The sequence below is a fragment of the Peromyscus leucopus genome, chromosome 1 (assembly GCF_004664715.2).
Source record: "Peromyscus leucopus breed LL Stock chromosome 1, UCI_PerLeu_2.1, whole genome shotgun sequence".
In the NCBI taxonomy this organism is placed as follows: domain Eukaryota; kingdom Metazoa; phylum Chordata; class Mammalia; order Rodentia; family Cricetidae; genus Peromyscus; species Peromyscus leucopus.
Genome location: NC_051063.1, coordinates 69666727 through 69682802, shown reverse-complemented (window position 1 = coordinate 69682802; position 16076 = coordinate 69666727). Strand labels below are relative to the sequence as shown.

At 44.7% G+C, this 16076-nt stretch overlaps 2 protein-coding genes across 4 annotated transcripts in view; one reads left to right on the top strand and one right to left on the bottom strand.

The window, feature by feature from the left end:
* Positions 1-16076, top strand: part of Dock1 (dedicator of cytokinesis 1) — a 514664-nt gene that overhangs the window by 220711 nt on the left and 277877 nt on the right. The window lies entirely within an intron of this gene.
* The window catches only part of Insyn2a (inhibitory synaptic factor 2A), a 55919-nt gene continuing 40342 nt past the window's right edge, over positions 500-16076 (bottom strand). For both annotated transcript variants that reach the window (XM_028869015.2, XM_028869006.2), the window contains 2 exons: positions 14533-14604; positions 500-1560 (listed from right to left, as the gene is read on the bottom strand). In XM_028869015.2, coding sequence (XP_028724848.1) covers positions 1377-1560; positions 14533-14604 — 256 coding nt within the window. In that variant the 3' untranslated portion in view covers positions 500-1376. The remainder of the gene's footprint in view (positions 1561-14532; positions 14605-16076) is intronic.

Below are 16076 nucleotides of genomic sequence, written 5' to 3'. Positions count from 1 at the left end.
CAACCCACCCCCCACTTCCTATATGAGAAGCAGAACACTGAGAGACGTCGTTAACTCACAGGAGGATTTTGTTTTCTATAAAAAAGATACTTGTAAAGGTGCAGAGAAATGAGTGAAAAATAAAGGAGTGGAGGTTTACGTTGTCATATGTAATCAAGAGAGAACTCTTGTGTGTGACGGCGGATTTTAAAAAATACCTAAAAACATTTGATTCACAGCTTTCCCCTAAGTATGCCATTTAATACAATTTACTGATAGGTTAAATGTAGGCGATGGTAAGTTTGGCCATTGGTAGCAGCTAAGGGAAACACGCTGTGTCTCTCTGAGATGGTCAGATCTTGCACAGTAGTGACAAAGCAGAAAGAACTGTATCAAACACCTGGCTGCGGTCGGGGACGAAGAGCGTCTCTGGGGACTGAGCCGCAAAGACACTTTCTGCCGCAGCCCAGGCACCGGTGATTTATAGGTAACTATATTACCCATTGTGTATCTTTGTCTCTTTTCAAATTCTTGCCAGATTCATCATTTGGCCTTCGGGTACCCAAAGATTAGAAAACAAGACCTAAGAAAGCTTAGTGTCCATTAGCTCTGACCCTGTCAGCTTGCAGTGATTGAAGGCATATCCTGACTCGGGGCTGGGGGGGGGGGTGGTTCCTGGCTGCTGGCCGTTTGGAAAATGAGCAGTAAACATGTCGTCCATCTGGAGATGAAGAGGGTGCTAAATCTGTGGTGTCAATGTGACACTGAGATGTGGTCACTTGGCTTAGCGCTACAGCACACGAAGGCAGATATACATAGAGTCACATTTTCGAGATTATTCATGGTCTCCGACCACTTGAAAAAAATTGTGCTTTCTCCGGAATTAAATGTGCTGAAAACTGCACTCGCCCCCTGCTTATTTGCAAAACGAAAGGTAAAAATGAAGTCCTTTGCCGATAGGAGGCTTGCTTTCTCTTTTCATTAAAAAAAAAAAAAAAAAAAGTAATAATATTAAAAGGCCAAAAATAATGGAAAGTTCCACTGTCTGCAGAGGGACAGCCTGGCGCATGGAACGCTGATAACTCAATACTTGTTCATAGATGAGGGGGGGGGGGTGGCCAGGGGTTAGAGTTTTTCCTTATCTTTGATTACGTGAGTTTTATTTCAGACTTGACACCCCACACCACTGAACTGCAAAGGACAGCTGGCCAGGGGCGACAGTCACTCCCCTGCTGCTAATTATGTGTTGGTGCAAAGGCCTTTTTGGTACGCAGGGCGAGAAGCAGGGAGCACGCGTCGGCACCGCCGTTCCCTTGATCCTATCCGTTTTGGAAAAGGACTGACTTAAATCGCAGTGGGTTGGAAAGACGGCCTGGGGACTCCCAAGCCCACGAGTCTTAGAGGAACCAGAGTTTCCACCTTCCGTGCTTTTTGGACTCAGTTTTGGATTTTTGCTTGGGCGTGGAGGAGTAAGTCTCCTGAGTGTAAGGCGAAGGGATGACCTGAGTTTCCTCGACTGGGTGCAGTTTTCTCAGCACAGGCTGGAGTTTGTCCTCCTGTTGCTTAAAATCCAGCTCCACACTAGAAAGACAGAACACAAGGGTTAGTGTGTGACCCTAGAGATCTGGTGACCGGACCCCCCCCCCCCCAATCAGTGTTATGTTCATTCAGAGTCTATTTATAATATATCTGCACTGTTTAATAATAAACTGTTGACTATATCATGTATTTTTTTTAAACTATTGAGCACTGTGATCTGGTCCAAATTCACTTGTTTTCTTTGGAAAGGAACTTCCATTCACAGGCCGGTCTTTAAAGTTCCAAAGTACACAGTTGTTTCCAGTATAGCATGGGGCTAGGGAGATGGCTCATGAATAAGGGGCTTGCCGTGCCAGCATGACGATATGAGTTCAACCCTGAACTCTGACTTATGAGCCAGGTGTGGAAGTGTATGTCTATAATTCCAATGCTGGGGGCGGAGTTCAGGCAGATCCTTGAGCTCATTGGCCAGCCAGCCTAGCCATCAATGAGCTCCAGGTTTGGAGAGAAACCCTGCCTCCAAAAGTAAGATGGCGACTCACCAGAGGCTACTCTTGAAGACAGCTGATTCTCCCTTTGCCAGCAGCTATCATTTGCCTAGAGCGCCTCAGCTGGGGGAAAGACTTCGTACCCCTCTCTCCTGTCCATGCTGGGACTTTGTGTGGCTTAAGTTTGTTTACACAGGGCTTGTGTCTGTTGTCTCAGTGGCTGTGAGTTCACACGTGGAGCTGCCCTGTTGTGCACCAAGGACACTGTTTCCTTGTAATCATCTACTGCCTCTGGCTCTTAGACTCTTTCCGTGCCCTCTTCAGTGACCCCTGAGCCTCGGGAGGAAGGCCAAACATCCAAGAGTAAATGGGTAGCACAAATTGGTCTTGATGAGTAGGGAGAAAAAAGGACACAAAGTTGTATGGAGGAAGTAGACCTGGGAGGAAGTAGGGGGTAGGGGGTGTGTATGATAAAAATACATTATTCAGAATTCTCAAGTTACGAATAAAAATGAAATTTAAGTAGAATGGAGGGCAGTAGAGGAAGATGTGTGACTCCACTTCTGGCTTCCCCATGCGTGCACACCTGCACATGCGCACCTAGTCACAAGAACAATATCCATACGCCTTACACAAAGAAGTTAAGTCAAAGTCTATCAGAAGTCATGACACATAGTGCATCCAGCTGTCTCTTCCGATGCAGCCACCACTGTCAGAGAAGCCTATGGACTGAAAGCACCATGAATCAAATGACTTTGGTCTTGCACAATCATACTAGTCTCCAACATTCTTAAAGACCATAGCTAGGAGGAGACCCTGGGGAGGACTCTTGTGTTTATCACTTTAGCTCTACTGAAAGGTTCTCCTTGCTATCAAGGACAGCTTTCCAGGAAGCAGCACACAGCATGTTTGGTCAAAAGGATACAAGATTATAATTACACTGGGGGAGCAGGGGTGTGCAAGGATGTTTGTGTTAGAAAGCTAGGGTTGGAGATGTGTTTAAGAATATACACTGCTCCTTAGGACGGTTCGGTGAGAAATGCTGTCAGTGTACTAGAGTTGTTACTGACGTCTTTGGTGAGCAGTCATGGGCCACTGGAACCCACTCCTAATGGATCTCCCAGGCCATGTGGCTTTCTGTGGTGATGTGGCATGGCAGAAGTTTTCTTCTCACCCCCTGCTTTTTGGATCATATGGTTTGGACTAGGGCTATGGAGTCTTCTACCCTCTCCTCATGTCCAGATGCCAGACTAAATGTCAGTAGAGTTCAGTGAATGTTTATACCATTCTTTCTCTAGCCAGGGGGCCTAAGAACCATCTATAAACACGGGATCCTATCCATTTAGAGAACCATTAATCCCAGCCAAATTCTGACATTTCAGGAACACAAACCAGCAAAGCCATATTATCTGGAGTTTTAAAAATAAGTTCAAGACCTATTGAATGTACCAGTTTATGATTTTTAATTCCCACACACCATTTTTCTTATTGTCAGAGACTGTAATATCACTGAGGGTTTTTTCTTTTTTAATGTCAAGACAAGTTTATGGCTATTTTCTCTTTCTTCCACAAGAAGCCTTATTCTCTTCTCCATTTATTTTTAAGAACGTGTGTGTGTGTGTGTGTGTGTGTGTGTGTGTGTGTGTGTGTGTGTGTCTGTCTGTCTGTCTGTCTGTCCACACATGACATGTGTGGAAGTCAGAAGACAACTGTCAGGAATCTGTTCAAATCCTCCCAGTTCCAGGAAGTAGAAGTGAAGCCCGTGAGGTCACGTGTTGCTTGTCCAGAATGTGTGGCAGTGGAGAAAAGACCCCTTCTAGGGACAGCTCTGCAAAGTGCAAATCTTAGAGTGTTCTGAACCTGTGACATTCCAGCTTGTCTGGGCTGTGGTACCTGAGAAAGTAAGAGATCCTGTCTCATTGCAGGAGCCTAGAGAGCAGGGTTGAGTTAATTCTCTCATCTTCAGTGAGCTTCCATTTACTTCAGTTCAATAAGAGATAATTGCTGTCTTACCAAATTCTAGGAAGAACACATTCTCAAACATACAGGTCTATGAAAGGTCCCTTAACTATCAGTGAATAGTTCAAATATTACTTTGTTCTTACTATTATGTATTGACTGCAGATTTTACAATCAGGCCTGGTGCTGATAAAGAGAGGATTAAAGAATTCTCAGTCTGGACATTCAGGCAACAAGAGCCTTTCAGGGGTCTGTGAGATGTGACATTTAGCTAAGCTAATGCCGTAACACGTCTTCCACATCAAGACCATTGCAACTGTCCCAGGTAGCTTTTGAGTTATTAGAACAGAGCATGTAGCTAGCATCTCCTAGGCTACCATACAATCCTGGGCACCTGTAATTATTGAATTCCCATTAAGCAACTACACTGGGAATCCTGTCATTAACCAATTTATCACACCGCGGAACCATGTAATCACAGAGTAATCTAATCTGAGTTCTTGTTAACGAAATGACTCGACTTTATCTGTTGCGCAGACTCCTGTTTGTGTTCATCCAATATGCTACAGCCCAGAGCAGCCTTGATAGGAGAGGGCCACCAAGCCTGGCAGTGGGGTTCAGTGGCACAGTGACCATGATCCCTGCCTCTCCTTACCGCTTGCTCTGTATTGTCCAGGTTGCCGTGTACCTGCCTGGGGGTGACATGTGTGCCTCAGCCACCCACACTCCGGATAGGTAAACCCTGGCTGTTAAGTAACAAAATGTGTATTTTTGCCCACTGCTCTCTGCTAGCAGTTTCTTGTTGTCAAAGTACACACTGGGTTACTTGGGGTCTGCCGTAGAGGGCTGCCTGCACAGGGCAGTATTGCAAGGTCAAGAGTCTGGTTATCTCTGGCTGGCTTAGAGCAAAGGTTTCTTTGATCTTAATGACCACTGGTGTCTGCTAGGAGCAGAGGGTCTGGATACTGCAGAGCTGTACCGCTGCTCCGTCTCCAGTCCTCCCTCTCTGAGGACCACCAGTGGGCCACATAGAGTGTAGGGAGGCCTGCGTCTAGGCTGATGGTGGTGTCATCTACTTCTCCTGGCCTGCTTCTTGTGGCCATTCCTATACCCAGCTCTGGTGCTTTCTCTGGCTCATGGCATGGGATGCCACACTCCAGTTCCTAACCCCACCCCCAACCCCAGCTACACACAATTTCTGCAACCTGACCACAAATCTTCATCTTCCGTCTTTTGAGTTCTTTCTTCGCATGGCATTAAGTGTGGAGAATTCTGTGTTTGCTTAGGTATTGGGACCTGACCAGGGTTTTCTGGGTAAGTGGGCTTTGGCATTAGATAACAGGCTACACCTTGTACTGAATGGAAGAGAAAGATCTCTGGGTCCCATGTTTACAGCTATTGCCCAGAGCTTGTTATTGAATCCCTCTGAAGCTTTCCTTTTCATGTCTACACCTCTATTCTCTTTCCAGACATCCAGAACAATGCCTCCCATTAGGAATTCTCAGTGGGCAGAAGACCTGTGTCTGCGTAAACGTTGTAATGCCTTGGCCACATTCTTCTGTAGCTCCTGGTGGCTCATGAATAAAGGATGCAAAGACATTTCATTTCTTTGGTTAATTCTTTTCTCTTAAATATTAGTCTTAATTATGAGTTTATAAAATCATTTTTCTATATATTTCTCATGTATGTGTGCAAGTATTAATGTATGTACACATGCTCCTGTACATGCGTGTATGTATATGTACACACATATACATATGCAGATACATAACAGGCCTGAGATCAATCTACTATTTCTTATGTGCCATCTGCCTTGTTTTACTGTCTGTCTGTCTATCATCTCACTGGCCTTGAAACTTGCCAACTAAGGCTAGGCTTGTTGCTAGTGAGCTCCAAGAATCTGCCAGTCTCCACCTCCCCATTGCTGGGATTTTAAGTGTTTGCAGGATGCCCTGTGTTTTTTATGTGTGCTCTGAGGCTGGGCTTGGGTCCCCATGCTTGCAAGGTAAGGACTTTATCAGATGATCCATCTCTCCTGCATAGTCTGTATATTTCTAAAGGAGTAAAAGTTGGCCCTAGCCTAAGTCTCAGGCTGCTCTCTCAGCCCCTACCAAGCTCTGTTTTCTTCCTGAGTACGATGCTAACTTTCTTCCTAATGCTTCTCCTAGCATTTCATGGGACGTTGCAGTTCAGGGTCCTGGTGCTTCTGTACCCTTCTCCCCATTTGAAGCTCCTGCAGAACGTAGGCTCTGCAGCTGATGTCCACTCCTCAGCTTAAATGAATGCCCCAGGTGAAATCTCTCTGAGCTTCTCACTCTGGCAGGCCAGGGTTAAAGGCATGTGAGTGTGGCCCCCCCAAGCACCTGCTTGTTTTCTGAAGTAGAAATGCCCACCTTTTTCATTTCTCCTGCCTGCCAATGCCCTGTGGCTCAGTGAGCTTCAGATCCCTAGCCTCTGTTTTTAATTCTCTTTGAGTAAGATCACAGAGTCCCTGGTGCTAACGGTGACTCTTCAGGTCTTGCTCTGCCACTGCGGATAAATCATCTCACCTTGGGGACCTGAACTCCCTTGGCTGTGAAGTGGTGATGAAGAGTCTTCCACTGAGAGGCAACCCCAGGATCCAATGCACAGGGGGCCTGGGGGCGCTCTTATCCTGTGGCTTCGGATAGCTTAAGTAATGTTTCTGAGTACAGTACCAAGTGACAGCGAAGGTGTCTGCTGTATGGACATCTAGACATCAGCCCCATGGGAAAACACCAGCATTGTCCAGAAGAACTGACAGTTAGGGACCTTCCCAGGTCACACTCCTTGTATGCTAAAGGAATCTAGGCCAGTCCTTTCTGGTCCTGTTTATCTGCATCCTCAACCACCTCTCTAGGCCGTAGAAAAACCAGAACCCAAAGTAACCATTGTTCTCATGTGAACATTTCCCCATAGAACATCTAAGGGGCACTCTCCATCTTTCTAAAGTCCACTCATCTATCTTCCTTCACATGACTGGTGACCAGCATCCCTGTAGATGGCCAGGCCACAGACCCCAAAGGCAGCCAGTCACACACTGCCATTCTAGCCTCAGTGACGAGCACACAGCTTCCTACCTTTGGGTTGTAACTGCCGAGAAATTCTGAGAATGCAGGACTTTCATCCTTCCTAAAATCCACTCCAGTGTGCACCCAAGTACCAGGATTTGGTTATAATCATAGTCCATGCCTCACTTGCTCTTATCATTTTGAAGATGGACACACCTCTGTTCAGACACATAGACTGCTTCCTGGACACACTGCTGGGAGTTGATAAAGCAGCCTGCAACTGAGTCCCTGGCCAGAACTCTGCTCCTCTAGAACAACGACTGCAGCCCAGCGTCAGCCACAAGAGCCCCAGCAATCTTGGTTCTTACACAGAATGGTGTTAGCAGTGTTGTAGGCTGTTCATGGTCTCTGGAGTCTTGGGGATGGCCCCGTGTGTCTCCAGGATGCTGTTTTCAGATGGTTGGTAAAAGGAAGAGGCTGCCGAGTAGGCCTGGGAACCACTGCACTCTAAAAATCACTGAAATCGACTCAGAATTTTTTGCAACCCAACTCAGGAATTAGGGGCAAGTCTGAATCTGTATTTGGGCCCTAGAAAATCCCCATATTCACCTAAAAAACTGTAGGGCATTTATTTCCTTTCTGAAATCGACAAATTCCCTCCTTCCTTGGTGCTAATTTGGGCGTCAGCACAAGGTTCCCTAACTTTCACCTTTCGGTTTAACCAATAGTGAGGGCTGTGGCTGCTGTGGGCTCTCCTGTCCTGAGTAAAATCTCATTGCTTTGCAAAGGAGATGTGGGGCTAGGAGCGGTTTTCATTATGAGTGCCATTGTTAGGTCCACGGTGTCTGCAGAAGGGAAGCAAGGTGTTGCTGCAGGCTTTGAAAATCCTTACATACTGGGGGGCAGGGGGGGGGGGAAGAGATAAGCGTATTTTTAGATTCTAAAAGAATACTGAAAGACATTGGATTATTAGCTTTGGGAATTTTCAAGGAGAATTTTGAGGCCTGTCAAAGCTATTCTTTTCCCCCTGACTTAACTTATTTTATTAAAAAATATTTCTATTATACCAGAATAACATTGTGTAAGGTATTGTTCAAGGATTCCATTCTGTCCCTGTCCCCCATCCCCACTTAAAGCGTGTGAATAAGAACACGGCGATGTATGTTAGATGGAAGGTGGATTCCCCCACCCCCCCCACCCTCGGCTCATACTGCTAGAGAACTCAATATGCACAAGTGGAGTAACTGAAGGGACACTGGACAGGGTATTTCTACGAGGAGATAATCGCTGGATGACACAGGCTGCAGAGAGCTGCTGCTCCAAGTGGTTCTGGACAGCCTCCGATTGGCACTGGCTCTGCATACAAATGCAATTACCTCTCTCTACAATGAGACTTCATTAGCTATGTTGCTGTCCTGCTCCCTCATCCTGACCAGCTCCTTCTGCACAAGACTGGGAATCAGCGAAGACGACTCTTCTCACATGTATCTGGATGTCTTTGCTACCATGTATTTTTTGTGCTCAATGTGTAGTAAATTAGTTGGGATGATATAAGAGAATGCAGTCAATCTCTGTGTATTCTCTACCATATCGAATCATGATGAGCGTGTTTCCCTCATCTTTCCTAAAAATCTGACTATCATTTTGGGTAAGGACATATATACCCTATACTCAAGGTGCTTTCTCCCTGAGACTCACGTACTGCAAAGTCCTCAACTGTTCACATGGAGCCAACCTTAGTAATGCTCTGGGACCTGCCAGTCCCTAACTCTCCAGCAGAGGGAGTTCTAGAGAACACATCGAAGCCACCATGACACCCCCACTCTCCAGTGAGGGCATCCCTCCATGGTATCCTGTCTCCTCCTCCGTATCTGCTGTGGGTCAGATGATGGACATGTGACACCCCACAGGACAGCTCTCACATCTCCTTCTGGTGTTAAAACAAGGTCTGGGTAGGCCAGGGCTTTCCCTTTCTTCCTGGTACTCTGCTTACTCACTGCCCTAGTGAGTGATGCCTGGTGTCACCTGTGGCCACTTTTATGGTAGCCTTGATACTAAAGAAACGGAAACAGGAGTGGGCAGCATCTTCCTGAAGTCTGTTCTAACCCTGCTCAAGAAGAACTTCCTCTCTGGAAACAATTCTCTTTAATTAATCTGAGTCAACATTATTATTATCTTTCACATCTTGGTACTATCCCCCAAAGCCTTTGAATCAAGTCTGGCTCACTGTTATTTTCATTAAAACACACACATTAGAATTCACCCCCTTTCCTTGCGCTGTTATTTTATGAATTAACCAGTTCAGCAAAAGAGGGAAGGGGCGGATTTGCTAATGGCCTCTTTCTTTGTTCCCTTTGAAACCAAGTCTGAACACAAGGTGAATCATTGGTGACATCAGATTAGTCTGGCAAGGGAGTTACCCAGATAGGCTGGAGACAAAAGACTTCACCATTTATCCTTAAAACATTTCTAAACTAATTAAAGCATATTTTGACAGGAAGTAGGAATGATAAGGCAAAAAAAGTTTTACTTAAAGGAAAGTCCAACTGGAATCTCTTTTAATCTTCTTTCATGCAGAACCTCCCCTTCATCTGAATATCTCAAATGGTCCAGATCACAATCAAAGGGGTGTCATCTTAGGGGGAAATGTGATTATGTCAACCATCTCAAAATTTCCAGTTGTAGGAGATAGAACCTTCTGGGTGCTTAGCATTTCAATGAGCTAGTGAGCACAACCACCAGTTGGCATTAGAGGGATAGGATTGGGGGAGGGGGCTGCTTTATAAGTGTCAACATATTCATCCCATGCACATGCCCAGTCTGAGTCCCCAGGCCCTTCTTTTATTTTGTATTTGTAAATAGGCAGCTTCCTGGATTTCATAGTTGGAAAGGATTCTTTGTAATTCTGCAGGACTTAGAGGTGAATGGATACCAGCCCACAAGAAAGGGAACAGCTGAGCCCTGAACCCAGGGCTCCCAGATCTGAGAGACCTGCTCGAACAGGCTAATGCTTCCAACCTTTGCCTGGTGCTGCTTTCCCCTGAAGCTTTTATTTCCTGAAAATTCTTTAAAACCTCTTGTCCTTTCAGTATTTCCCCCCAGGTCTTGTGTATTTTCACATCAGAATCCTACTTTAAGTACTGCCACCCATCCCAAAGGCATACACACAAGACCATGACCATCTCCATCCCAAAGGAGGCAGCCTGGTCTTGATACAACAGCCTTCTTGCCTCCCTGAGCCGACCTCTACTAGGACCACACAGTTTTTTCTACTTTGTGGAGAAGACAGCTGGGTTTCCAGTGTTTAAATGTGAGACAGATGGGGTCAAGTCATTGTCCTGTAAGGCTGCCTGCCAACAAGCAGGTATGACAAATTGCAATTTGGGGACACTGGCAGCTTTCATGGCCCCTTGTGTACTTTAGCTTCTAAGATAACCACGGCCATGTGACATTTTAAAAATCTCCCACTTTGGAATCTGCTTTATTCTTCCTCAATCCCAGACATGCTCCTAGCAGTCGGAGGCTAAAATGGAGAGCCATGGGTCCTCAACTCAAGAATATGGTCCCTTCTTTTGGTACCAAAACCAGGCTTTGAACAAACCACAAGGACTCTGACCTTGAACTAAACGTTCCCCTTTTGCTCAGATTGTTGTCATAGAGACAGTTTCTATCTCCCATGATGTACCAGGGTTTTTTTTGTATTCAGATGGGACCCTTAATGGGTGTGCCTCATGGACCATCATTGCCTTTCCTTTGTGATGTTGCTGACACCTACCCAAGGCCACTGCTATTGAGTTCACAGGCTTCCTTCCTTCCTTTCCTTTTGGCCCAGACTTTTTGGTATTCTGCAACTATCCGCTTGCCAAAAAATAAGCTGTATTTGTTCCTGGACTTGTTTCTGCCCTTTATGTTTATAATTGAAACAATGTGATTTGAATATTGTATAAACCAGTGAGTTATTCTTGTCTTTGGGAAGGGGTAATAGCAAATAAAATGCACAGAAAGAATAGGGGCAGCCCTGGGGTATACCCAGGCTGCTCTGAAGTCAGGTTCTGTCACATGGCACAGCTTTATTTTCAAGACAGGAAAGCAGCTGTGACTCCTAGAAGATAATTTGAAACTCTTGCTGGAAATATCTGCATTTAGAGGAAATACTCAGGCCTCACTACAATAGACTGCCAACACCTTAAATCATAGAGGTTTAAGATTTCGATGTTTATAATTTCAATTGAAATGACATGCCAGATAGATAGGAGTTGCTGTGGTTTCCCCCAAGACAGTGGGTTCTCAGTTAATGGACAAGGCTACATTTTTCTTGTCTTTTAACATCTGTTGTCATGAACCTCAAGAAACTTTTGTGCCATTTCAGCCACCGTGAGAGTAACTGTTGTGTTTTACGTCTAGTAAAGAATGACAGGAGCTGGGTGTAGTGGCATACACCTTTAATGGCAGCATTTAGGAGGCAGAGCCAAGTGGATCCTGCTAGTTTGAGGTCAGTCTGGTCTATACCATGAGTTCCAGGACGCCTTGTCTCAAAACCACACTGAACAAAGAATGATAGAACATTGATGGGAGAGTTGGATGAGTTTGTGTGTTCCACTTATAGGAACAGTAATGTCTTACTGAACACTAGTTAACAAGATTCAATGAAATTGGGACTTAAGGGATTATGGTAACTCTAGATGAACTGTTAATATGAAGAATGTTCCAGAACTTGCTTACTAAGTCAAAGGAGCTTCTGTTTGCAACATGTCTTTGGAGTTGATGGATTTTTGTTGTTGTTTGTCTGTTTGTTTTTTATTGCTCTGAATGGAATTATTTTAAACTACTTTCCTGGAAGAGAGAGACAAAGCTGCACTTCTCTTTCCTCCCATCCTCTGATGATGCTTCTGCATTCATTTAGGGTCTGATGGAGCCTCCACGAGGCAGGAAAAACCTCTTCTCTATCCTGGTTATGAAAATGCATCCCACCAAATCTTGATGCACACCCACTGGCTTATGCAAGAGAGCCAGAGGGATCAGCTTGCCTCTGCCTTTGTACTTCATGAGTCTTCTTGGTGCCTAGACACTCACTGGTCTTTTGGATGACCTTTGGCTAATGTATTTGGGTTCATACTGGATAAGACAATTCAACATGGTATCCACTCTAAGCTAATTCACCTGAAAGACAAATTCTTATCCTTTTCTGACTCATTAAATCAATTTTAATATCACTTTTTATGTAAGTCACCCCTGGATTTAGAGCTAAATTTATTTAAATTATTTCAGTTACATTGGACAGTGTCCTAATAAATTCTCTTTTTCAATCACCCACAAAATGTTAAATAGTTTTAAGCTGAACATGCTCATCCCATGAAGTTTCTCTGGAAATCTTTGCTACTTCAGTCTAGTCACAGTAGAAGACTGGATGAACTCTGGCCCTGGAAGTGAGCTGAACCCCAGGGAGGAATTGCCTGATACACACTTGCAGGCCCTGTTTTTATTAATGTCATCAGTTAAAAATGGAATGTCCTGGCTAAAGCTCCTCAATGTTGATTTAAAGTCCTTATCTGCAGCGTGGATGTAGTGCTCAGATCCCACCAGGCATGTTCATCTGAAAGGTGGGTACAAAGTTCCCATCGGGGGCATGCTCATCTGAAAGGCACTCCCTCTGACCTGGAACATGGAGCTCTGGAGAGAAAAACCTTTGCGCTGCTGCATTTTCACCTCCACAGTTGATGACAGCCAAGAACAGTCAAGAGCTTCACACTCTGGCAGGGCTGCTGGGAGCTTCCTGGTTCCTTGTCTGTTGCCCATCCCTTGGCCTTTTACTTCTGCCTCTTACAAAACCGTGGTGCAGGATGGGTTCAATATGGCAGCCTTCTCAACCCCCACTCTACTCATGCTTTGGATCCAGTGACTTTATTGCCATGGGCATTCCTATGCATTACAGGACATCAACAGCATCCCTGGCTTCCTCCTACCTACTAGATGCCAGTCATGCATGCCCACCCATGACCAATGAATCCCTTCTGATTCTGCCCATTGTCCCGTGGGAGTCAGAACCTCAGTGCCTACATCTAGGAGTGGTTTCTTCTGCCAGCTCCCTGACAACATTGCCATGTGACTGAGCTCTGCTTTTAAAGAACCCAGGTCTGATCTGGGATGCTCAGCTTGGGTTATCATGGCCATATCTGTGTTGCACCTCAGCACAGGAGCTGGTGAGCATGAGACTAAGTGGCCTGAAGCCCTCCTACACTGTCCAGGTTTGACCTCTTCCTGTAGTGGTAGTGACATTTTGTTCACTTTTATTTATTAATTTTATAGGGGAGCAAGGAGGATCCTCTCTGTATTTTTAGACATATAAAATAACTTAGTTACTACTTTTTTTTTTTTTGATTTTACAGCTTACTAAAATAATTCTTTTTTACAGATAACTATTAGGTATAGGAAAAGATGCTTACTAACCGTCAGGAAATGCAAATCAAAACCACCAATGAGACACTGCCTCAGTTTACAAAGACAACACTATTGTTAAATGTTGACCAGGATATGGGAAAAGGAGGATGCTGTTGGTGGGAATGTGCACCACCACAACCACTCTGGAAAACCCTGTGAATTGTCCTCAGGGAACCAGAGCTGCCACCATAAGGGCTATATATCATTACTCATGGGTACACACCCAATAGAAATGAGGTCAATGTTATCTCAGAGATGTCTGCACTTGCCACTGCAGCCCACTTCACACCAGCCAAGACATGGGATCCCTCTCAACCCTCCACTTCCTTCTTCATGTTTACAAATGAACTAAAGCATAACACCTGTCACTGTGGCCACAGTGAGTAAAAATCTCACACATACCCACCGAGAAAAAAAAATGACAGCAATTTCTGAAAGTTTTGACCATGCCTTAAAATCTTAAATCACTGACAAGGACCTAAATCTAACATCTGCCTACTGAAGGTTCTGATCTATTCGTGTGGTTGTCAATCATTACAAAGTTTAAATTATAAACAAAACACATGACAAACAGTTGTAGTTTCCTGAGAAGGGAATCGTGCCATAGGGGAGGAGAGGACCACAGACCTTGTGAGTTCCCTGAAAATACCTATACATGTGATGTGAGTAGAGTGGACCTGGCATGCTGTGCTATCCTATACAGTGTGGATTCGGGCCTTTGATCTATACCATCTGGCGGGCATATATTTTACTGTTTTGCTGGAGCACAGTTCTGTGCTCAAGGCTATAGATTCCCAGGGAGCAAGCCATCAAAATGATACTTGCTCCTGAGACCACAGAGGCGCATTTGAAAGATAAACATGTTCACACTCTCCTTCATTTTGGGATTGTTTACCTGGGGGGCGGGGGTGGGGGTGGGGGTGGGGTGCAGGGATAGCTGTTTAGACATAGCTTAGAATTATGGTCAAGGAAGGATCTTTCTTTTTTTTTTTTTTTTCTTGTCTGATGGCATCTTCCCAGCATGGCCCCAATGATTCTTGCATTAGTGGGTAAACATTTGTCACTCAGAATAACAAAGTGGGAAGAGAATGTTAACATACCTATAGATAATACATGCACTGTTCCTGCACGTGTCACAATTAGCTGTGTCTTGCCCCGTCCGATATGAAAGCCTACAAGATAAGAACAGGAGAGCATTACAATCAGTGGCTGGGGGTGCAGGGCCGGCTGCTGGCCTCACAGAGCAGAAGCCTCAATTCAGACGCCTTCCAGACATGAGGTGCTAGTGATCATAGGAACTGACGCCTACGTGTTTACCACTGTGCTCCTGTCTCTGCCTTTATAGTACCAGCCAGTACCCGTCTACAGCCAAGATGTCACTGAAATTAAATTTAGAATGTGAACATACGCTCCCGGATGACGTGTGTAATCTGATTGCGTTATAACCATGAGGAGTGGGAATGTTTCAAAGTAGCTTTATGTTTATTGTATTTTTAAAAAATCTGCCAGGAGAAAACCTTGGGTTTAGAGGGTGACGAATGCCTGGTTTTATGACCTACCAACTCCAGTCCTACTGCAGCAGGGTTTGACATGCATGGCCTCTGGCTCAAATTCTATCCCAGCCTCCATAACTGATCTGTCTAGCATTACCAGAATGGATTTTACATTGTTAAATGCTTGAAAAAGAATCCAAAGGATATTATCTGTCTATAACAAGATTCAATTATGTATGTCTCCAAGGGGTTTCATTCTAACCATAAAGATTGTGATTTAAAACATAGGTGAATATGCATATAGTTTCTTTGGTTTTTGCCTTTTGGTCTATAAATCCCAGAATATTTCCTCAGTGGGTCTACAGAGAAAACAGCTGCTGTTGTCTGTGACTGTATCTCTCCTACCATCAAGTCTTCTGAGGCACTCCCTGGCTCTGCTGTCTGCTAATTAATGGTTCTGTGAGGACATAACATGGCTGACTTCAGTTCACTCTGGAGACCAAGCAGTGTTTGAGAAGTGTGTGTGTGTGTGTATGTGTATTGCACACATGCGTGCCAGAGGTTGTGACTTTCTCATAATAAAACAACTTTCAAGTATTTTTTGTAGTGTAGTATTGAAACTTGCTTTGCTTTGATGGGGAAGATTTTCTATACCAAGTCAGGTTTACCTGGAATATATCTTGGGCCATTCAACCTCCAAGAAACGTGTGTGTGTGTGTGTGTGTGTGTGTGTGTGTGTGTGTGTGTGTGTGTGTATGTGTGTGTGTGGTTCCTTATGCTCCCTCCCAAATACTCTACATTGGCTGGACTTTCTGCTACTTCTAACACATATGTATACTGTATTCTATTTGCACCCAGGGTCAAACAGGAGCAACTGAATCGGTTTAGTTGATGGTGGTAGAAACATTCCCATCTGGATTTATTTCTAATCACTTTGGGGGCAGATTTGCATGGACAGCATCACCCAGCAAGGGAACCATGTGTACAGTGGCTGTGTCAACACCGATGGTGTGTGTGTGTTGTCTTTTGCTGTGTACACTGCGTGCATATGCATCATGAGTTTCAAATTGAAAATAACATTTGTTTCCTCGTTTATATTTTGTGTTATGTAAACATCGGACAAAGGCATTGTCTCTGTGGACTCGGTAAAC